Source organism: Eumetopias jubatus, unplaced genomic scaffold (genome assembly GCF_037043125.1).
Source record: "Eumetopias jubatus isolate StellerSeaLion01/CBP00866 unplaced genomic scaffold, mEumJub1_p1.0 scaffold_36, whole genome shotgun sequence".
Taxonomy (NCBI): Eukaryota; Metazoa; Chordata; class Mammalia; order Carnivora; family Otariidae; genus Eumetopias; species Eumetopias jubatus.
Window position 1 is genome coordinate 1,352,955 of NW_028274842.1, and position 22,898 is coordinate 1,375,852.

General features: G+C 42.5%; 1 protein-coding gene across 8 annotated transcripts in view; it reads right to left on the reverse strand.

Annotated features, from left to right (window-relative positions):
• Positions 1 to 22,898, reverse strand: part of LOC148161938 (uncharacterized) — a 202,974-nt gene that overhangs the window by 174,092 nt on the left and 5,984 nt on the right. For 6 of the 8 annotated variants that reach the window (XM_088020497.1, XM_088020501.1, XM_088020498.1 and 3 more), the window contains exons 1-2: positions 19,925 to 20,759; positions 15,768 to 15,876 (exon numbers count right to left, since the gene is read on the reverse strand). In XM_088020497.1, the coding sequence (XP_087876623.1) occupies positions 15,768 to 15,876; positions 19,925 to 20,146 (331 nt within the window). In that variant the 5' untranslated portion in view covers positions 20,147 to 20,759. Of the gene's footprint in view, positions 1 to 15,272; positions 15,353 to 15,767; positions 15,877 to 19,924; positions 20,760 to 22,898 lie in introns of those variants that run through there. The other 2 variants (XR_015767263.1, XR_015767264.1) reach the window with 2 other exon arrangements.

Here is a 22,898-nt window from a genome sequence, read left to right on the forward strand (position 1 = left end):
ACAACCCAATAGAGCCATCAACAACGCAAAGTGTTTTTGAAATGGGCATTTAAAATTTAATAATTTCAGGGCGCCTGGGTGGCTCAGTTGGTTAAGCGACTGCCTTCAGCTCAGGTCATGATCCTGCAGACCCGGGATCGAGCCCCGCATCGGGCTCCCTGCTCACCGGGGAGTCTGCTTCTCCCTCTGACCCTCTTCCCTCTCATGCTCTCTATCTCTCATTCTGTCTCTCTCAAATAAATAAATAAAATCTTTAAAAAAAAAATTTAATAATTTCAGGGGCACCTGGATGGCCCAGTCGTTAAGCATCTGCCTTTGGCTCAGGTCATGGTCCCGGGGTCCCGGAATCGAGCCCCGCATCGGGCTCCCCGCTCAGCAGGAAGCCTGCTTCTCCCTCTCTCACTGTGTCTCTCCCTGTCAAACAAATAAATAAAATCTTAATGAAATAAAATAAAATTTAAGAATTTCAGAGTTACACTTGAGAGAAGCAAGTTCTAAATACAGGAATGATGTATAGGCCAGCACTTATACCTAAGGACAGTTGTTTTGAAAAACACTGTTTTCAATTTACCTGGAGTACAAGCTGGGGCCTTTTCTGGTGAAATGGTTAACAGTGAATGTTACCAAATAAGGTTAACAGCCATCCTTCCCCCTCTCTAAACTATTGCAATGAAATCCTTCCATTAAGCTCTCCTCCTAGCTATCAATGTTCCCAGCCACCATGCTTCCAAAGTGCAGCAGCTTACATGTTTCTCACAGAAGAAAAGCATCCGACTGGCTTGTTGCATGAACCAAGTTTCACAGGCTTCTTTGAAAGATCAAGAAGTAACTCAAAGGACTACTTCTCCTTACTCCAAAGCTTCTTAAACATAGACCCCTGCCCACCAATCTCAGTGCTATTCATTTTTTACCTGAATAAAGAGAATATTCCCCTAAATGGTCTCCATTACTATCAACTCCCTAACTCAATATGAATTCCAGATGAAGTGGGTGGCAAAACTAAGGATTATGTTTATCTCCACCAAAAAAAATCTCCATTATTTCACAATTACTTAGAAGATAATTCAGATTTACATCATTATACACATGTTCTTCACAACCAATCTCAAATTAATTTTCTGGCTTTAAAAGGGTCTACATTTGCTTTTAGCACTGTATGCTACAACTCTCTGGGGCCCGAGTTCTCTATACTTGCTGTTTCTTTTGACTGGAAGCCCTCCCTTCACAGCCCTCCTTAATTCCACAGCAAACAGAGCCTCCCAAAGCCTTCAGGGACCCACATGAGCACCCAGTATGCACGCACACCTCTGACAATGTGCTTACCTGCTATGAACAGACTAACATCACAGTGTCTACTAAACCCAGATCCTGTGACAGGTTCAAAGCATAACTGAAATATACTTTTATGACATTTAGTTTGTTTTTTGCAAATGCATCAAACTTACCCCACCTCAAACCAAGAGAAGTTTATGACCAATCTATTCTTAATCAGTTAAATGAGCCAAATGTCGTAATGGACCAATGGCAAAGTAGCTATATAAGCCACACTGAACCAGACACAGATTACCAAATAAGGATGAAATTATATCATTACTTCTTTCCCAACAAAACACACACAGGCAATAAGAGTGGAAGATAATTAAGCAATTTTTTAAAAAAGGAACTGATGACATATAAATGGCAGTCTAGAAGGTCAACAGGGGATGACACATGTAGTTCCCAGGCAGACAACTGCACACTACATTAGCAGGTTGTGTGGCTTGTCTTTGTTGTTTGGGTGGGACTGGCACCCCCCACCAACTCTCTCAACACTTTAAGTGGCTGAGGAGGTAGAAGCCTAATTTAACATGGATTATGAAGCAAAGTGGGTACCTGGGAAATGTAATTAATACGTTTATTTACATATATAAGTAAACTATATTTTAAGAGAGACCTATACTCTGAAAAGAAATATTGCTGAGAGAAATTTTAAAACTCAAATAAAGGGAAAGATCTATCTCATTCATGGGTCAGAAGACTTAGTATTAATAAGATGTTGATTCTCCCTCAAATTTATCTATAGATTCAATGCAATCCCATTCAAAATCCCAGCAGGCATTTTTTACAGAAATCGACAAGCTGATTCTAAAAGTCATATTGAAATACACAGGACCTAGACGAGACTCTGAAAATGAGAAACAAAGTTGAAGGGAAAATACTACCTGATTTCAAGAATTATTATACAGCCACGGTAATCAAAAAAGAATGGTATTAGCATAAAGAGAGACAAACAGATAAATGGAGAAGAGAGTCCAGAAATAAACCCACAGATAAAAGACAAGTGATTTTTTTTTAAAGATTTTATGTATTTATTTGAGAGAGAAAGAGAGAGAGCACAAGCAGGGGAAACAGCAGAGGGAGAGGTAGAAGCAGGCTGAGCAGGGAGCCAGATGCGGGACTCGATCCCAGGACTCTGGGATCATGACCTGAGCCGAAAGCAGGCGCTTAACCGACTGAGCCACGCTTAACCAACTGAGCCACCCAGGCGCCCCAAAAGACAACTGATTTTTGACAAAAGTGTAAGGCAATGCCATGTGAAAAACATCACTCTTCCAAAACATGGTGCTAGAAGCATTTGGATATCCACATGCGAAAAAAGTACTTACACAAACACCAGGTACTGGTACAAAACTTTACTCAAAATGGATATACCTAAGGCAAACCCTAAAACCAAAGACCTTCTAGAAGAAGAAACATAGGAGAAATATAGCAGAAAATCTTTCTGAACTTTAGTTAGGCCAAGCAAAAGCACGATCCTAAAGGAAAAAACTGCCAAATCAGACTTCATCAGCTAGAACATGACAGGGGCTGGAAGCAGCGTGAAGGCATTAAGACCAAGGAATCGGCAGCTGAAAGCCACTGGATCGGGTGTATGAGGGAGTAAGAGGGAGAGACAGGAGGAGTGCCTTGCGCCAGGTGAAGCAGCCCTAGGCCCTGCTTGAAAAACCACCAGCACGTGACAGGGCTGCAGAGGAAGAGCGCACTCAATGAAGTCCAGAAGGTACACCAGGTACATCGGAGAGGTCTGCGGTGGGAGCCAGAGGCAGGGAAGGAACCTGAGGGCTAGAAACACAGCGGAAAAGGCAAGGGTACGAATAGAGATGGACAAAGTCTCGTGACAATGAAGGGCGCTTTACAGTCTGAGGCTGTCCCCGGTAAGCGACGGAAACAAAGACGGGCCCCGTGAAACCCGTCTGGGAGCACACAGGCCAGGACTCTGCTCCGGCTGGGTGGCCCATTCTGCCTTCAGCTGAAGGCGGGCAGGGGCAGGGAGGCATGTGGTATCCCTCCCGCAACACAGGCTGGGGACAAAAGTGGGAACAAAATGGGCAAGGCCCTGCCCACAGGAAACCTACACTCCAGAGAGCTGACAGAAAGCAGAGCGAGATCAAATACAGTGATGTCTGAATGGTAGTAATTACAGCCTAGGAAATTAAAAAAAAAAAAAGGAAATACTGCTGTTTTGGGGTGAGGGTTATAAAGCATCTTGCTGGAAGTAACCAACTTTTACTCTTAAACATTCACTAGCAATAATTAGAGTAGTTTTAAAAAGCATTCTTTAGCAGTAACAAAAAAATTAAGATGCTCAAGTTAAACACAATCAAATCTTTTTCTTGTTCCATCAGTAAAAACAAATTAGATAGCTTTAGAAAGAATATGGAAATAATAAAATATTCTATCGTGGTAAGAAACATTTAAAGCACATAATGTTCTTTACTGGATCAATTATATGAGGCAACCACTTCCCCTCTAAAATGATGTCCCTAGCTAAAACAGTCTATACCATCCATGTAATTACCAACAGAGTTCAGAAGCTGCCAGAAGAGCGTATCCATACAGAATACTTTATAGCCCACCACGGCACACATCTTTTGCCTGAAGCAATATGCAGAACTAAATAATGAAATTAAGTATCAATTGCAATTCACTGCGTTAACTGAAGATTTTGTAGAAAGGTACAAGGGTTTGAAAAATTAGTATCTCAATACTAAATATTTTCTCAACTAACAGATACAAATGAAAATTTTTATGGTCTTACTACTGACAGGACATTTCAAAGTCTTGGTGAAGCCTGCTGGTGTTTGCATAAGAGAAATGTCTAATCTTTGTTTTCTGTGCTTAGAAAGAATTGTTATACATCTACCAAATGTTAAAATACAAAATATTGTTAATATGAACAGTCCATAATTAACAAGTTCTAAGACTCTCAAACACGAAAACCAGAAGCTTTATGAAAAAGCCTTCCTCTCTCCTGGGCCTACAAAGGTACAAAAACTCCAAGGCCCTACATGAATCAGCATGGTGACATTACTACTGAGAGGTATATGAACTAAAGATGGTTCAAAATTGTCCCTAGTCTCTCATTTCCTTAGATTTTCAATAATCCCACGGCAGTTTCTTACTGCTCAAATACTCCCAAGCGTGGAGGCTGACATCGATCCTTGGTAGAAGAATGAAGAAATCACGGATGAAGACGGCAAGCCACCATGAGCCTATTTATGAGGTTTCGACGCCACTGGTCTAACTCACAAGCAGAAGGAAAAACTCCCAATAATCTTATATTTAGAGTGTTTCGTGTTTCTCAGGGAAAACAAGAAAAAAATGAAAAAGTAAAATAACTGATGGAGGAAGGGAGGGGAGGAGGGAGCGAGGGAAAGATTTTCCAAGACACTAGAACATGCTAAAAAGGAACATTATTTAAAACTGGAATGGAACTGGCACGGAAATCTGGATGAGCCCGTGCAGCAGACAAGAAAGCGAAGAAAAGGGCCCAAACAAATCTGATCCATTTCTCCAAGGTCTGAGAAAAGAGCTTTAGTAACGTTAATAACTGGTTTTAAAGGAACTAACTAACCATTTGGGGAGAAAAAAGAAGACACATCCCTTTCTCCATACAACGCACACCTGATACGTAAAATTACAAGCGGCTATGGAAAATGAACACACAGAAACACTGTAGGGAGATTAAAACACTCATTTACATCGGGGCTGAATGGACCTTCTAAGATTGAAGTAAAAACCACAGAGGAAAAGATCAGATCTACATACATAAGAAGTATAAATTTATCTACATTTAAAAGAAAAAGAGACAAAAATGAGTCAAACAAGACAAAAATATTTGTCACCAGATAAATTTCTTAGAGAAATTATGAAAAGGTAAAGATGTATGAAAAAAGATGAATAAACTTTTATCAAAGATCAAAATGAACAATGAAATGTTAAAAGGTAAGCAGCAGGCAAAACACAAGGAGAGCATTTTTCACCACGGAAGTTGGCAAGTTAAAGAAAGTAAAGCGGGCAAGGACGTCAGGAAAAGGGAACCCTCACTGGGCGGCTGGCTGACAAGATCAGGCCTCAAACTTTTCCTATTTGATCTGGAAATTCCTCGTGTGTCATCCCATTTCCCGAGTCCCTACATATGCCAGCCGCCCTACGTAACTCGGGAGAAAATAGCGGTATGAACACAGCTGAGAAGCCGATAATTAACGGTGACCACCAGAGTGCCACCAGGTAGCAGAGAGAGGTCCCAGATGCTAGCACATATAGGTACCTACACACAAAACAACAATTACTTCTCACCTGTGAGAAGGTACTTTGTGTTAGCCAGTTTTTTCCATTACTTTCTCGTGGCCCCTAATCTCCAAACAATGCAATAAAAAACACGGTGTAAAGGGGGATGCCTGGGTGGCTCAGTCGGTTAAGCGGCTGCCTTCGGCCCGGGTCATGATCCCAGGGTTCTGGGATCGAGTCCCACATCGGGCTCCTTGCTCAGCAGGGAGCCTGCTTCTCCCTCTCTCTCCCTCTGCTTGTGCTCTCTCTGTCAAATAAATAAAAAATCTTAAAAAACAAAACAACACAAAACATGGTGTATGAATATCATGAAGTTAAGCTCATACAGATCCTCTTAGGGTGACGTGAGGAAGAAAGACTGGTGAGGGTAATGAGTCCATATCTAGTTCCGGGTATCTATGTCCACCTTGGTACAGCCACAGAGAACTGAACCGATGAGATAACAAATCTCAACTGTGTGTGTGTGTGCCTGACACATACTAGGATCAAGAACTACTGGGCGCTTGAGTGGCTCAGTTGGTTAAGCGACTGCCTTCAGCTCAGGTCATGATCCTGGAGTCCCGGGATCGAGTCCCGCATCGGGCTCCCTGCTCAGCAGGGAGTCTGCTTCTCCCTCTGACCCTCCCCCCTCTCATGTTCTATCTCATTCTCTCTCTCAAATAAATAAATAAATAAATCTTAAAAAAAAAAAAACTACTATTCTATGGTACAAATGTAGTAATGTATACTGTACATTCTTCTATGGATGCTTTCCAAACGCTGCTCAGACCACAGACAGGAAAGAAGACCGCATGATGTAAACACGTGAGAAGGTGAGCACATTTATCAAAGGACTGCTCTGACTACATACAGAAAACACACAGAAAGGACTTCCAAGTACCCACTGTTCTTCATCTGCACTGTCACAAAAGTGGACCACTGAGAGATGAAACCACTCGAATAAGAGAAGGAAAGACACTGACGCCTCTCTGCGGACTGCATGGCGACAATCCACTCTGATTACTTCTGAGTTTATGAGCTCTCAAGCAATTTCTGATGGGAAAATTCTGCTAACATTTGAGAATACTGTTTTTTAAAAAACCCAACTATCTGAAGACATGACTGTCACAAAAGGAAACCCTTCTTACCAAGTGGAACATGCAGTAACTCATGAAACCAGTTACATATTAGGATTTCCCTGTGAAAGTGCACATCGCCCACAATGTGTAAAAGGCAGTAAAGAGGGATTTTAAGATCCCTTGATTTTTCAAGAATAACTACGACACACAATTTCATTAAAAGATGACAGAATTTCATTAAGATAATTCATGATATTTTATGTAAAAAAAAAGCTACTAAGAATTTTAACAAGTATGTAGCAACAGTGTTGACAGTAAGGATCAAAGATGCTAAAACAAACAGGAATAAAGGACATGGCCACTTTCTGTGGATAAAGTTCCTTTTTGGCAAGGAAAGTGGAACACCGGAAGCATGTAAATATGTAAATGTTCTTCCTCGCATACACACACGTGCACACACGCACAATGCACACAATGTTCAAAGACAACAGACTTCCCTCTCTCTCCTATGTCTGAATATTAGAAAGCATGTTAAATAACAAAATGCCGTAACCATGACAAGAAACAGCTAAGACGGACTGCAGTCATCACCTGCAGTCACCTGCATCATTCTGCAATCACAGAATTCCAGATCCATTTCTGAATCTAAAGTCCCACATTACCTTTAGGTGTAAATTTGGAATATCCACCAACAGTGGGTGACACGATGTTGTCCTGCTGAGATCTGGTGGCTGATGAAGACAAAAACAAAACTCTGAATTTATCGTCCCTGCTAGAATAGTGCATGAACTCTTTAAAAAGCGTCGTCCAGGACTTACTCATGTTTGAATCCCGTCAGGTCATCACAGTGTCTCACACACACTGGGTCCTTAGGGACTATCGGGAACCGAACTGAGAGCCAGCCAGTGGAATGACTGCAGCCAAGTGTGCAGTTCAGACACCTCTCCTGAGCAAGAGGTAAAAAGAATCCAAGTACAGAATGGCCCCACAATTCAAAGTCCTCGTCAGGGATTTTTGTAAGAGCTGCCAACAATTTCACATTCTCCTGCTAGGCTCTGACTCAGATGCTGTCCATTGGGCTAAACATGAAGAATAAAGTCGTCACAAACAGGGAGAAAGCAGTGACAGGGGCAGCAGCAGACACAGAGAATTCCCACACGGCAAGAGAAGCAGCTTCTCAAGTAACGACACATGCAGCTAACTAAACAGCGTCCGTGTCAGGGCACCCGGCTGGCTCCACAGGAAGCACATGACACCCCTGATCTCACGGTCGTGAGTCTGAGCCCCACACTGGGTGCAAAGATGACTAAAACAATAAATAAATAAACTTAAAAAAATAAATAAAGAATCTCAGTGTTGACTGACATTGCATACCAGTTAAAATACTCTCTGCTTCTAACAAAGCACCCCAAAGATAGGAGCATACTTAAAAGTGGACGTGGCTTTCCTTTTCCACAGAAAACATATAGCAGAGAACACTTTTCCCAGAGTATTTCTACAAGAATGTGCTTAAGAACTCCAAATACAAAAAGATCAAATACTGTAAATATAACAAACCACAGTTAAGTCACATAAGGAAGTAGCCATCAATGCCATTCAAAGAACAGATCACTACGAAATACTAGAAATTAAGGAGATGAACGTATTCTTGACAAGAAAACAAATTTCAAACTAAAGTCAATGAGCATATACATGCATTTTTTTTACATCCCAGATTTTACCTATCAGTCATTTGCATCAGAATAACCAGCCACAGAGCAAAGCACTACAGTCGAAAGAACACTGGGTTTGACATCAGAATGCTCTGGGTTCAAATATGAACTCTACCAAAACTGCAGTGGCTCAGGGCAAATCACATGGCCTGAGCTTCAGGTCCCTCACCTGTAACGTGGAGATAAGCCAACCTACCTTGAATGGCAGTTATGCAAATGAGCAAGTTACTGACACGCACGAGGAAGTAAAAAAAAAAAAGCAGTATCATCATCATCTACACGTAAAAATGTCCTTCCAAAGATCACCAATGATATCTATCTTGTTTAAAAAGGTAAATTTGCATTTGTCTTTGAAATAAACCCACTGACAATTATTTTTAAAATATTCTGAGTTGGAGTGTCACAGAAGTGTAAAAGATATGATTAGTATGCCTTCTTCAACATTTTTTACTATTTTTAGGTGACAATGACATAACAAAGTCAGCCATTTTAAAGTGAATACAGCACTGAGTCCATTCACGATGTTGTGCAACCCACTCTATCAAGCTCAAAAACATTTTCCTCACCACAGAGGACGTGTCATGCCCACTAGGCAGCTGCCCCCCGCCCGCCGCTGCCGCCACTTCCCAGGGCCGTGGCGACCACAACCTGCTTTCTAGCTCCATTCATCTACCTGTTCTGATACTTCGTGTAAATGACATAGAGTCCGTGACCCTTTGTGTCTGATTTCTCTCACAGAGTGTAATGTTTTCAAGGGTCATCCGGGTTTATGAGTATTCATTAATTTTTATGGTTGGATAATATTCCAATGTGAAAAAACACCATAATTTGTCCATTCACCCACCGGTGGACATGTGGGCAATTATAAATAGTGCTGCATGAACATGGGTGGATGCCTATCTGCCTGAGTCCCTGTTTTCGATTCTAAAGGCATCTGGAAATGTCTCAATCCGCCTTCATTTGTGAATGATAGGTTTACGGACATCCAATGCTTGGTGGACCATTTTTTTCTTTTCCCATCTTAATAATGTCACCCCACGTCCTTCTGACCTCCACCGTCTCTGACTCAAGAGCCCTTCCTTGTGTGTTTCTCTCTTGCTGCTTTCAGAATATTCTCTTGGTCCTCGGGTTTCAACAGTTTGATTGTCATGTGTCTCAGTGCGGATTTCCTTGCATTTATCTTTCTAGGGATTCACTGATTTTCCTGAGTAGGTAGAGTCATGTCTTTCATCAAATTTGGGAAGTTAATGGCTACTATTCCCTACAACATTCTCTCCACCCTTTCTCCCTTCCAAGATGCCCAGTGTGTGCACATTTAGTACACTTGGCACTACCCACAAGTCCCTTAGGACCTGCTTATTTTCCTTCACTCTTCCTTCTGCTTCTGAGAATGGGTAATTCCACTTGAAATTATCTAGTTATTGAAATGACCTAGGTTCAAGGTCACTGATTCCTTCTTCTGCCAGCTCAACTCTGCTACTGAAACTCTCCAGTGAGTTTTTCCTTTAATTTATTGTACTTTTCAGCACCAGAATTTTTGCTTTTTGCTTCTTTTATAATTTCTATACCTTTATTGGTATTCTGTATGTTAATACATCATTTTTCGGGGTGCCTGGGTGGCTCAGTCCTTAAGTGTGTCTGCCTTCGTTTCAGGTCATGATCCCAGGGGTCCTGGGATCGAACCCCACACCTCGGGCTCCCTGCTCAGCGGGAAGCCTGCTGCTCCCTCTCCCTTTGACCCTCCCCCTGCTTATGTGCCCTCTCTCGCTGTGTCTCTCTCTGTCAAAGAAAGAAATATAATCTTAAAAAAACAAAATAAAACAAAAAAACCTATCATTTTTCCTAATCCTGTCAGTGTTTTTCAGTTGTTTCCTTTAGCTCCTTGGACAGACTTAAGGCAGCTGATCTAGACTTTGTCTCCTAAGTCCAGAATCTGGGCTTCTGCAGGGACGGTTTCTGTTCATTTCCTCTGTGACTAGGCCACATGGTTTCTCTGCATGTTCTGTAAGTTTTTTGTGGAAACCTGTACACTTTGACTATTATAATCTGGTAACTCAGGAAATCAGGCACTTCCCCCTCTTCTGGGTTTGTTTTGTTGTTCGGTATATGCTGCAGCCATGCACGGAGAGTGACTTTTGTAGACTCATTTTGTAAAGTGTGTATTCTTTGTCATGTATGGAGAGAAGTCTTTCAGCCGGTGTTTTGGAAAGGATTTCCTTGCGTGCGGAGGGGGCGAGACTAAGAAAGGGAAGGATGGTGGGAGGGAAGAAGGAAAGCGTTGCGAGCGGGGAGGAATGAAGCAAGGGAGGGAGAAAGGGAGACCAACCTCTCCCGATCGTCGCAGACTGCCTCTGTGCTGGGGACTCCAACACAGAGCCAGGCTGCCTAGAACTCAGCCTGAGCTTTCGCCTCTGCTTGCACTGAGCCTAGAGACTGGCCAGAGGCAAAACGCTTTCTCGGGGTCTTTTCTGAGTGTGATCTAGGGCTGGCCTTGGATGTGACTTTCAAAACTCCCCAGGAAACACGGGCACTTTTACATGCCCCAATTTTCCAAAGAAGTCCCCTCTCCAGCTTCCTCGGCTTGGCATGTGACCCTCTATTCTGTGTGTCGACTGTCAATGCTGGCCCCAAGCTACTGCTGCCTCTCCTCAGCCTGACATGGGCTTGAGAAATTCCCACTGGCTTCTGGCTCCTCTGTCCTGAGTGACATCCACGTTAGATGAAAGAAAGACATCCTGAGTCCGTCCTTCATGGGTCCCTGACAGGTTGGACAGACAGACACAATTCTCTGCAAGTAAGTTCTGCTCTACTCCCTTCAGAGCAGGGTCCAGAGTCCCCAGTCCAGAATGTGGGCTGCATTCCTCATGGCAGGAGCTTGGCTTTTCTGTGCTTCTGTGGAAGAAAGGAAGGGTATGCAGGACTGCCTCCTCTGCCAGTTTCTCAGATGCCACCATACCATTTAGTTCTGAATGATACAATTAATACACAGAAACAAATCTCTACACAGTCCAAATACCACAGTTAAAAACAATTTAAAAAATAAGCCAGGATCTGTATTATATTCTAAAAAAGACATATCAAGGTTACACCTAATTTGCCTGGCCATTCTGGGGACTCTCTTTTCCAAAACGCAAGCATACCTCTTTTCTACAACACACCTAACCTCTATCATGCCACAGCTTTAAGCATCAAAGCTTCTTAATATTAATCACTCAACTTAACCTCAAAAGAATAGTCTTTTCAATAAATGGTACTGGGACAACTGGATACTCACATGCAAAGGAATGTGAACCCGTATCACACACCATACACAAAATATGAAATGAAAGTGGATCACACATCTGAATGTCAGAGCTAAAACTATAAAATCCCTGGAAGAAAATATAGAAGTAAATCCTTGTGACCTCGGGTTGGTAAACTGTTTCTTAGCTCCAATGCCAAAGGCAAAAGCAACAGAAGAAAACACAGATGAGTTGAACATCGTAACATGAAAACTCTGTGCGTCAGAGGATACCGAGAAGAAGAAAACACACGCCACAGAACGAGACAAAATATTTCCAAACCATATATTGACAAGAGACTTAAATCCAGATTGTATAAAGAATGCTTACAAGTCAATAATTAAAAAACAATTAATCCAGTTAAAACAGTAAGCCCGGGGACGGGTGAGCCTGGGGATGGGTATTTACGAGGGCACATTCTGCATGGAGCACTGGGTGTTGTACGCAAACAGTGAATCGTGGAACCTACATCAAAAACCAATGATGTAATGGATGGTGACTAACATAACACAGTAAAATAAAATTAAAAAAAAAAAGGTGGTATCTTTTTTTTTCTTTTCTCATTAAACTTTTGTTTTAATGGGTCTCAAAATTCTGTGACAGATTTTTGGTCAAGTTGTTTCCATTAAAAAGTACTGATTTTAAAAACTAATAACTTAAAACTGCCACACACACACACAAAAAAAACATGGTCCACAAAACATTCTCCTTTCCTTCTGAAGGTTTTACGATGCATTGTTATCATTAACCAGTCTTTTACTATTAAACTTAAATGGCCAATTGACACAAACAGTTCTGAGACCGTTCTTCCACCACTGATTAAGACTGGGGTGGCAGGTATTGGGGATAATGTTCATTTAGCCTTCTGAGCTTTCTGGGCAGACTTGGTGACCTTGCCAGCTCCAGCTGCCTTCTTGTCCACTGCTTTGATGACACCCACAGCAACCGTCTGTCTCATGTCACGAACAGCAAAACGGCCCAGAGGAGGATAGTCAGAGAAGCTCTCAACACGCATAGGCTTGCCAGGAACCATATCAACAATGGCAGCATCACCAGATTTCAAGAACTTGGGACCATCTTCCAGCTTTTTTCCAGATCGACGATCTATTTTCTCCTTCAGCTCAGCAAACTTGCAAGCAATGTGAGCCGTGTGACAATCCAGCACAGGTGCATATCCAGCACTGATTTGGCCTGGATGGTTCAGGATAATCACCTGAGCCGTGAAGCCAGCTGCTTCCATGGGTGGGTCATTTTTGCTGTCACCAGCCACATTGCCACGACGAACAATTTGACAGATACGTTCTTGACATTGAAGCCCACATTGTCCCCAGGAAGAGCCTCGCTCAAAGCTTCATGGTGCATTTCAACAGACTTTACTTCAGTTGTAACACTGACTGGAGCAAAGGTGACCACCATCCCAGGTTTAAGAACACCAGTCTCGACTCGGCCCACAGGGACAGTACCAATACCACCAATTTTGTAGACGTCCTGGAGAGGCAGACGCAAGGGCTTGTCAGCTGGACGAGTTGGTGGCAGGATGCAATCCAGAGCTTCAAGCAGTGTGGTGCCACTGGCATTCCCATCTTTACGGGTGACTTTCCATCCCTTGAACCAAGGCATGTTAGCACTTGGCTCCAGCACGTTGTCACCGTTCCAACCAGAAATTGGCACAAATGCTACTGTGTCGGGGTTGTAGCCAATTTTCTTAATGTAGGTGCTGACTTCCTTAACGATTTCCTCGTATCTCTTCTGGCTGTAGGGTGGCTCAGTGGAATCCATCTGGTTAACACCAACAATTAGTTGTTTTACACCCAGTGTGTAAGCCAGAAGGGCATGCTCACAGGTCTGCCCATTCTTGGAGATACTGGCTTCAAATTCACCAACACCAGCAGCAACAATCAGGACAGCACAGTCAGCCTGAGATGTGCCTGTAATCATGTTTTTGATAAAGTCTCTGTGTCCTGGGGCATCAATGATGGTCACGTAATACTTGCTGGTCTCGAATTTCCACAGGGAGATATCAATGGTGATACCACGTTCACGTTCAGCTTTCAGTTTATCCAAGACCCAGGCATACTTGAAGGAGCCCTTTCCCATCTCAGCAGCCTCCTTCTCAAATTTTTCAATAGTTCTTTTGTCGATCCCACCACATTTGTCGAACCGATGACCAGTAGTGGTAGACTTGCCCGAATCTACGTGTCCAATGACAACGATGTTGATGTGAGTCTTTTCCTTTCCCATTTTGGTTTAGGTTGAGCGGTGGTTTTCACGACACCTGTGTTCTGGCGGCAAACCCGTTGCGAAAAGCAAAAAAGGTGGTATCTTAAAAGAAGTACACACAATGAGAAAAAAAAAAAAAACAGTAAGCAAAAAATCTGAATAAACATCTCTCCAAAGACATACAATCACCTAATTAGCAGATGGAAAGATGCTCAATAGCACTAGTCGTCGGGGAAAGACAAATCAAGCCACGGTGAGATACCACTTCACACCCGACAGGACGGCCACAATAAAGAAGACAGACAGGAACAGTGCCCGTGAGGATGTGGAGAAACCGGAACCTTCACACACTGCCGGTGAGAATGCAAAATGGGTAGCCAATTAGGAAAACAGCTTGGCAGTTTATCAAAAACATAGTTACCATATAATCCAGCAATTTCACTTCTAGGTATATTTACAAAAGAAATAAAACAATGTTCACACAAAAACACTCACATACGGACATTCGCAGCAGCACTATTTACAACACCCTAGAGTGGAAACAAACCAAACGTCCGTCTACACATGAATCGGTGAACACAACGCGGAATACCACAGAGTGGAATATTATTTGGCAACAAACAGAAATAAAGCCTGACAGGTGCCACAACAACGACGAACCTTGAACACAGAATGCCAAGTGAAAGAAGCCTGTGACAAAAGCCCACATACTGCACGATTCCACTTCTGTGACCTGTCCTAAGAGGCAAATCCACGGAGACAGAGAGCAGACTGGGGGCTGCCTGGGCCTGGAAGAGGGTCCGAAGGGGCAAGAATGGGATGATGGCTAATATATTCAGTTTCTTTCTAGGATGTTAAAAATTTTCCAAAATTAGGGGTGCCTGGGTGGCTCAGTTGGTTGGGCGGCTGCCTTCAGCTCAGGTCATGATCCTGGGGTCCTAGGATCAAGCCCCACGTCCAGCTCCCTGCTCAGCAGACAGCCTGCTTCTCCCTCTCCCTCTGCCTGCCACTCTGCCTACTTGTGCTCTCTGTCGAATAAATAAAATCTTAAAAAAAAAAAGGTTCCAAAATTAGATGGTGCTAATAGTTTCATAACTCTGTGAACATACCAAAAACCATTGAACTGTATACTTAAAATGGATAAACTTTATGTTATATGAAATATATCCCAATAAGCTACAGAAATATTTTTTGGAGAATTATTTCAAATAAATAAATCCAGTGTACAAATGTCCAATGTAAACAGAAGATACAAACTCCATTTTAAACCTCATTTTATAAACAGGCTTCCAAGTTCTTATGCATACTTGTCTAGCTCTTCAGTGCCCTCCTTCACTGTCCCTCGCTGAGGTAATGACTGTCATGGTGTCACTTTCCGACACGCATAAGGCCCGCCTATAATGGCTTCTCCCACACTCCTCTACACATCGCTTCTTCTCCACTGGGACTGAGAGACCAAATAAACAAGCTCCTTAACAACATAAAATTAGGGAAGGGTTAAAGCCCTGAATGAAGTGAAGGAGAAACGGGCATAAAGCAGTTATCATTTTGGATCATGACATTTATTGTAGGGGCTCCAAGTCCCTTCACTTAAGGCCATGGTACCAGATGTCTGTCCGACCCTTACGACTGTGTTTAAATAGAACACAAACAGAGATTTTAGGTAAGGTGATATTCACAGAAAATGTGCATACACCAGTTGGGTTTCACATGTGTTCTCTTGAAACTGTAGTCATGAGATTACTAAAAAAAATTAATTAGATACCATATGTAATCGAAAAATACTATTTTCTAACAGAATGAAGACACGTTTTCTTTCACTTTTGTTAACTCTAAAATGATTACAGTTAGCAAATGATAAGCTAGAGCAAAAGGGTCTTGCTAACCTCTTACTGTAAGCTTGCTGTATAGCTGTGAATTCACTTCCTTGTCTCGCTGAAAACGCCGGAATTCATCAATTGCTTCCCTCATGATAGTAACAGCCAAAACAAATCCCTATAAAACAAAATAAAATATGGTATTTGAGAAAACTAGCTTTAACAAAAAAGTTAAGGGAATATTCTTTTACCAAGCAGTTTTACTTCCCCCCCATTTATATTACTTCTAAAACATAAACGAAAACAAAGAAAAAAGACAAAAAAGTAATAATGAAAGACTACAAGAGGAATATAATACATACTAAAAGATTTACAATTCTCCCTATTCCCAAATAATTTTTTTAAATTCATATCATAACATGTACAAGCTAAACATCAGAAAATACTTAGTAACCCAAAGAAAAAAGAAATCAACAATCTGAAAAAACAAAAAAACAAAAAAAACCCCCAGGAATTCTATTTAGAACGCTCGTGCCTTTAAATATCAAATTACCAAAGGCTGACATAAAATCTTATGCTTTCTGCGCTTGAATTCTGTTGGTGGAAGAAAGCAGGAAGGAACGCGGCGCAATCCCAACACGACAGCCTCCTTCTGTGCAGGCTTGTCCGCTTTGTAAGCAAAACCTCAACAGGTCAACTTGAGGCTACAGAAATAAACTCTGATGTGCTTGTGATCTCTTGTGAAATCTGTTATGCCCCCGACATGTGGCTGACAGCTCAGAGGCTACACTTGTGTTTTCCGAGTGTGAACACTCTTCAAGTCTACCTCTCTACGACCACAGACTCTTCAGAAGGCTGCATGTTACACGGACGCGCATTCCCCAGGCTACTCTGTGAATGACCCAACGCTGGACAACTGCCCTCAAAGGACAACAGTCTGTCACTCCAGGGCTGTGTCTGTGTCACCAACAGGCCACATGAGGTGAGCCCTTGTGTTTACTCAAAGTTGATCCTCCCTGCTACGCTCAGAGTTGTACCATCACCGCCATCTGACTGTACACTATTCTCATCACCCCAAAGAGAGAGAAATCCCACACTGGACAGTGGTCACCCTCAGCTCCTCCAGCCCCCAAACCCTGGCAACCACGAGTCCAACTTTCTGTCTCTATGAATTCGCCTCTTCTGGGTGATGTGGCCTGTTTAGCATTTTGATGAACAGCCAAGCTTCCTCCCAAAGTGGTTATAATGCTTAACGTGAGCTTATTGGCCATTCGTATCTTCTTGGGATAAATGTGTGTTCAGATCCTACACCCACTTGTTAACGGTGTCATTTGTCTTTTCACTGTGAAGCTGTAAGAGCTCTTTGTATTATTCTGGAAACAAGTACCTCGTTAGACATGGGATTAGCATATGTGAGAGTACAAATATTTTCCCCCACTCTAGGTTATCATTTTATTTTCCTGATGGTATCCTCTGATGTCCAGAAGTTTTTAATTTGGATAAATACAATTTAAGTTTTTCTTTAGTCACTTGGGCTTTTACCGTCCAAGATCACAAAAATTGGCCTCTATGTTTTCCGCCAGGAGTCTTACAGTTTTAGCTCTTCCACTGAGGTCTATGATCCATTACGAGGGGTTCTCTGGGTATGACCTGAGGGAGGGGCCCAACTTCCTTCTTTCGCATCCAGCTGTCCAGGTGCCCCAGCACCATTCGTGGAGTGCACTGAACAATCCACCGGACGCTGTGAGCATCCTTGCCGAAAACCAATCTGTCATGAATGTAAAGGTTTATTCCTGGACTCTACGTTGTGTTCGTTGGTCTATTCATTTATCCTTCTGCCAGTCCCACACCTTCTTGATTACTGTGGCTTTGAAATGAGCTCTGAAATGGGGAAGCAGGAGTCCTCCAATGCTGATCTTCTTTTCTGGGTTGCACTGGCTACTCTGGGTCTCCTGCATTTCCATATGAATTTTAGAGTCAGCTCGTGAGTTTCTGCCAAAAAGCCAGGTGGGATTTTTGAGAGATTGTGCTGAATCTGCAGATCAATTTGGAGAGTGCTGCCACTGTAACAATACTGTCTTTCAATTCCTGAACATGGGATGCCTTTTATTTATTTAGATCTTTGATTTTTTTTTTAAATGTTTTATTAGTTTCCAGCAGGCAACCCTGTATTTTAGCTAAATCTATTCCTATTGTTTTCTTTCTGATGCCACAACAACGGAACTGTTATTGTAATTTCATTTTCAGATGATCACTGCTGGTATACAGAAATACAAGTGGTTTTGTGTATCTATGTTGTACCCGACAACCTTCCTACCTCATTTCTTAGTTCTAACATTTCTCTGTGTGTGGACACCTCAGACTTCCCAGTGTACAAGATCACGCCACTGTGAAAAGAGCCCAGGCCTCCTTCTTCCCTTTCTATCTAGATGTGTTTTAGTACAGGTAAAGACAGAGAAAAAACTATGAAAATCCAAAGCAGGAGACACCAAAATATTCTCTTAACAAACTTAGTGTTATCAAAAGCCTTAAAATTTGCACACACTTTAACCAAACAGTTTCACTTCCGGAAATTTATCCTAAAAAACAAAACAAAACAAAAAAACAAGGATCCCAGCAGCATCCAATATAAAAAACTGGAAATAACCTGAATGTCTATAAATAGGAAATTCATGGTACACTCATATGTTGAAATACTGTATTTCCTGAATTCAAAGATGCGGTTAGTCTCAGGTGGGAAGACAATACCACTTTAAAAACAAAAACTCTAAGTCTCAACTGAGTGTTAGTAACATGAAACATAACGCATCCACCGAAGCAGGAAATACAGTTCTATGCAGCTGTTCTCAGGCAGGAGAATATTTACTGTTGCAGACCATGTTCACAGTGTATACGTAATTTCTTACAATTCTACTTGTGACCCCCTTGCCTTGAGAGAGAGAGGGGACAATGGCTGTCAAGCCTATGTTCCTTAGAGACTGAAGACAGTATTGTCAGAGGAGTGGCTCTGAATCAGGCAAACGTGGCACCATCACCGGGAAGGTTTTCTGCACTACAGATCTGCTCGAGCCCTCTGCCTGGGACGTGTACTTTCACCTCCCCTCTCCAAGGAACAGGCCCACACATACATATGTCACCTAGACTCTCCAGGTCAGTCTGACTTCCATCCTGGACACCTATGGCTTAAAGACAGCAAAAGTTACTTCTCCATGCATCAAGTAATTATAAACCACAAAACATAATAGTTCCTAGTGCTTCCAAGAACTCAGGAAGTGAAAATAAGCTCTCATTTCTAAAGCAGTAATATTAGAGAAGATCACCAAATAGGGGCAGGTCCCAACTTCTGAAACTGGAGGTAAGCACTCTTCAAGGAGACAGAGCCCTGGTCACAGGCAAAGACTGCTAGGACCTGCAAGCCACTCTGGGCCACACCTCAAATCTAGGGTTTACCTGAATACAGGACAGATGTGCAGGACCAGCAACAACCAAGAGGTGTCACGCCCATACTACCATGGCAGTCGCCGGCATATCTACCCTGAGAAAAGCCCCAAGAGCCAGCCTTGCAACATAAAGCAGGTGACGAGAAAGGCACAGCCGATGCCATGCCACCATTTCCTTCTTAACAACTGGAGTCTACCACACATGGGCCTCCACCCTTAGGGTTTAGATCTACTGGGTCGTAACTGGATCAGAACAGACCGGTGGCCTATGGAAGATGTGGACAAGTGGCCCCACAGGAGTACCTGGACCCTCCCGTGACCTCAGCACCAAGCAGGTCAAAGATGGAAGCTACAGTAATGCCACCTAGAAGAGCCAAAAGCAAACCCAAGAGGGTGACGGTATTCCACAGCAAAACCACAGTATTTGTGGCATCAGTCTGTCAGTCACAATGCCTGACAGGAATGTGTCACACAGCCGGTTCATGGGCCGGGACTAAATCTTGTACCACAAAGTAGAATTCCTTCTTCCTACTTCTCCGGATGGCCCAGGGGCCATGTGGAGTAAGTGCCAAAACAAGAGGTATTTTTATAAAAAGAGAAAAAATTCTACTGATATATCATGTATTAAATATTAAATTATATAATTATATAATTCTATTGATAGAATATCAGTTTAACCACACCAGAAACTTTTCTATGTATTTTAAATAAGCTACCTTTTAAATGCCACAGAAACGCTTAGCTCTACTTAAGACAGGGAAACTCAGACACAAGCAGCACACGTACCTTTGCAAAGGTCACACTAAATGTGCAGCTTATGTTAAGCATGTTTGTCTCTGGACAGCAGGAAGTATAAGTCCAGGTATGATTTGGTTTCTCCTTTCCATACTCCATCCACACCTCCAACATGCAGAGACACTCAGAAGAAAGAGTGGACAGAAGGAAGGACCGAAAATCAGAGTCCTCGCAGACTGACTGATCACCTACGCAGTCTATCTGGCTTTCCATTAACAAAATACCACGAACACAGCTTATGTGGAAGATGCCGTGTTAACGATCCAGACCTCCTTTGTCTAAGAACCGCTTGCATGGCTAGATCTATTCTACCCGATTCACTCTGATAGAAGCATTACAATCCGTTTTGTTACTATGATTACACTAGCTTTTCCTCAAAGAGCTGCTGTGGAAACTGAATGATGCAAAAGGTAATCTTCATTCTGACCCAAGAATGCAGTAAAATCACTTATTTTCAGTTTGCTCTCCTGTTCTATGGCAAATGTAACAGAAATTAGATCAGAGCTGAAGCTAGTAAATAACATTGCCCAGAGTGCTTGATATAGAAAGATTATTAAACCATCACTGTCTTCAGAAATACCCTTGAGGTGGAGAGCAGAACAAATGTGAAGTGCCCTGTTTAAAATTAATGGACGTCAGACGTAAGATTTTATAACTGCCGGCTGTATGATGGTTTTATGCTTCCCTGGCAGGCTTCTGGCAAGGAGGAATCTGGAAATGCTAACTAATTCCTTTCTCTGGGCAACCTTACAGGTACTTACAGAACCTGAGAAAGCAGGCAGAGAAAAGACGTCAAACACTGAGTGTGTGTGTAAGGACCACATGCTAGTGCAGGCCCTTGACACAGGACAGGGCCAAACACAGTGGTCAAGAAAGACCAAGGAATCGGGAGCTAGGAAGGAATCCCGCTGAAGCACACCTCCTTTATATAAAAAAAAATATATATATATATAGGGCGCCTGGGTGGCTCAGTTGGTTAAGCGACTGCCTTCCGCTCAGGTCATGATCCTGGAGTCCCGGGATCGAGTCCCGCATCAGGCTCCCTGCTCAGCAGGGAGTCTGCTTCTCCCTCTGACCCTCCCTCCTCTCATGTGCGCTCTCTCTCTCTCTCATTCTCTCTCTCAAATAAATAAAATCTTTAAAAAAAATTTCAAAAATAAAAAATATATATATTATATGTGTGTGTGTGTATACATTCACACATTTTAGATGTAGATTTAGTTTAAAGGTTCTTTAAGTTTGCCTAGATTAATAAAAAAGATCTTCTGTATATGATATCTGAATTTTCAGTTTAAAAAATTTTTTTTCTGAGGTGAGTTTGGATCAAGGAACCAATATACCTCAGCCTGCCTCTTGGATTCAAAGGTGAATCTAATGGACACATCACCCTTTTAAGAGTTTTGCTAAATCAGAGGTTAAGATGTATATAGCAGTGCAAGCACAGATACTAACAAATCTTCAGTATCGATTATCTGATGAAAGGCATCGATCGTGGCTGCTACCCAACCAAAGAACAACAGGACATGGTTTCGTAAAGCAGACCACTTCTGAGGTCTAATGGTGCGGTATGAGAGCAGGGACATGAGAACCTGGCCAGGCATGTCACCAGGCAACATTAAGCGTTACTCAAATGGGAAAAATGGGCTTTTCACCTTTCTTTGGGGCCCCTGACACACAAGTGCAGCAGAGTAACAATGTCCCTTCCCTGAACACCGCAGCAGGGGCTGACCTAGGCACTTCTGTAAATGCAGTCGTTAATTCTCACACGCCAACAAGAGAAGGACTAAGTACTTCCAACGCCTCTAGCTGACAATCGAGTCAGAGGACGTAAACATCACACGGAAGCACAGGAAGGACAGGCACCGACGCTCACACGCACGCTCTCACTCCAGCTCTGGCCGACACAGTCAATTCTGTGCATGAATTCCTCATCAGGAATCCATCTAAAACTAACATTTTCTTTGGTTAAAAGCTACTTAAATCACAGTTAATAGGAAAGATGCAAAAGCAAAACAGAAATGAACACATTTTACTTTAGATTTTTAAGAAGATCTTAAATTCTGAGACTATCACTGCTAAAGTGAATTTCAACCCAAGATCGGAGTGAAACTGAAGAGGTTCAGGGCAACCTCGTGAAGCCGGGGGTAGAAAAAGTGGCCAGAAATAAACACACTGAAATCGTAAGTATAGTTGTGTTTTTAGGATGAGCCAGTATTTTCTCTATGCTCTAAAATTTCTGTAATGCTCTACTGCTTTTATTGGAAACTGGGAGAAGTAAGGAGCAGTCTGTCACTCAGACTTCCAGGATGCACACAGCCTAAGGGGTCTCCGGCTCACGTGCACAGGGAACAACATACAATCACAGTGACCATTATAGGAAAGTCTGTAACTGTGAAAAATGAGAAGAAACCTCAAAGTCTCTTTTTCTGGAAAGATGGACATGTTCATTCAATGGAGTACTTCAGAGAAGTGAAAAGTGAATGTGTCACCAGGGATCCATTTTAGAAATCAATGTTAAGCCAAAACAGCGTGATACAACAGGAAACGGACAGTAAGATAATCTTTATATAGATTTTTTAAAGCATGCAAACAATACTATTATTTTAGTGACACAAACATAAGTAGTAAAATTATTAGGAGATGTAACAACGGAATTTCAGACGCAGAACAGAAGTTGTCTGCGGGGGAAGAAAGGTGCGAGGAACAAAGCCAACAGTCTCTGTCCTCTCTCCAGAGCTGTCCGGCCTGAACCAGCTGTGCTGTCCTGTGACAAGTGGGGTCTGAGCCTCAGTGTCCTTTGTGTGCTGTGTGACACCCACAGACACAGACAGCTCCCTCTCCCGCTCAGGAGGAAATGGGAGCCCTCACTGACCTGCCTTCCAGCACAGCCCCCGCGTCCCTGTGCTCCAGCAGCACCCCAGCACCCGGCCCCTTGGCCTGCACATCTCTTTTCCGTGTTCTGCAC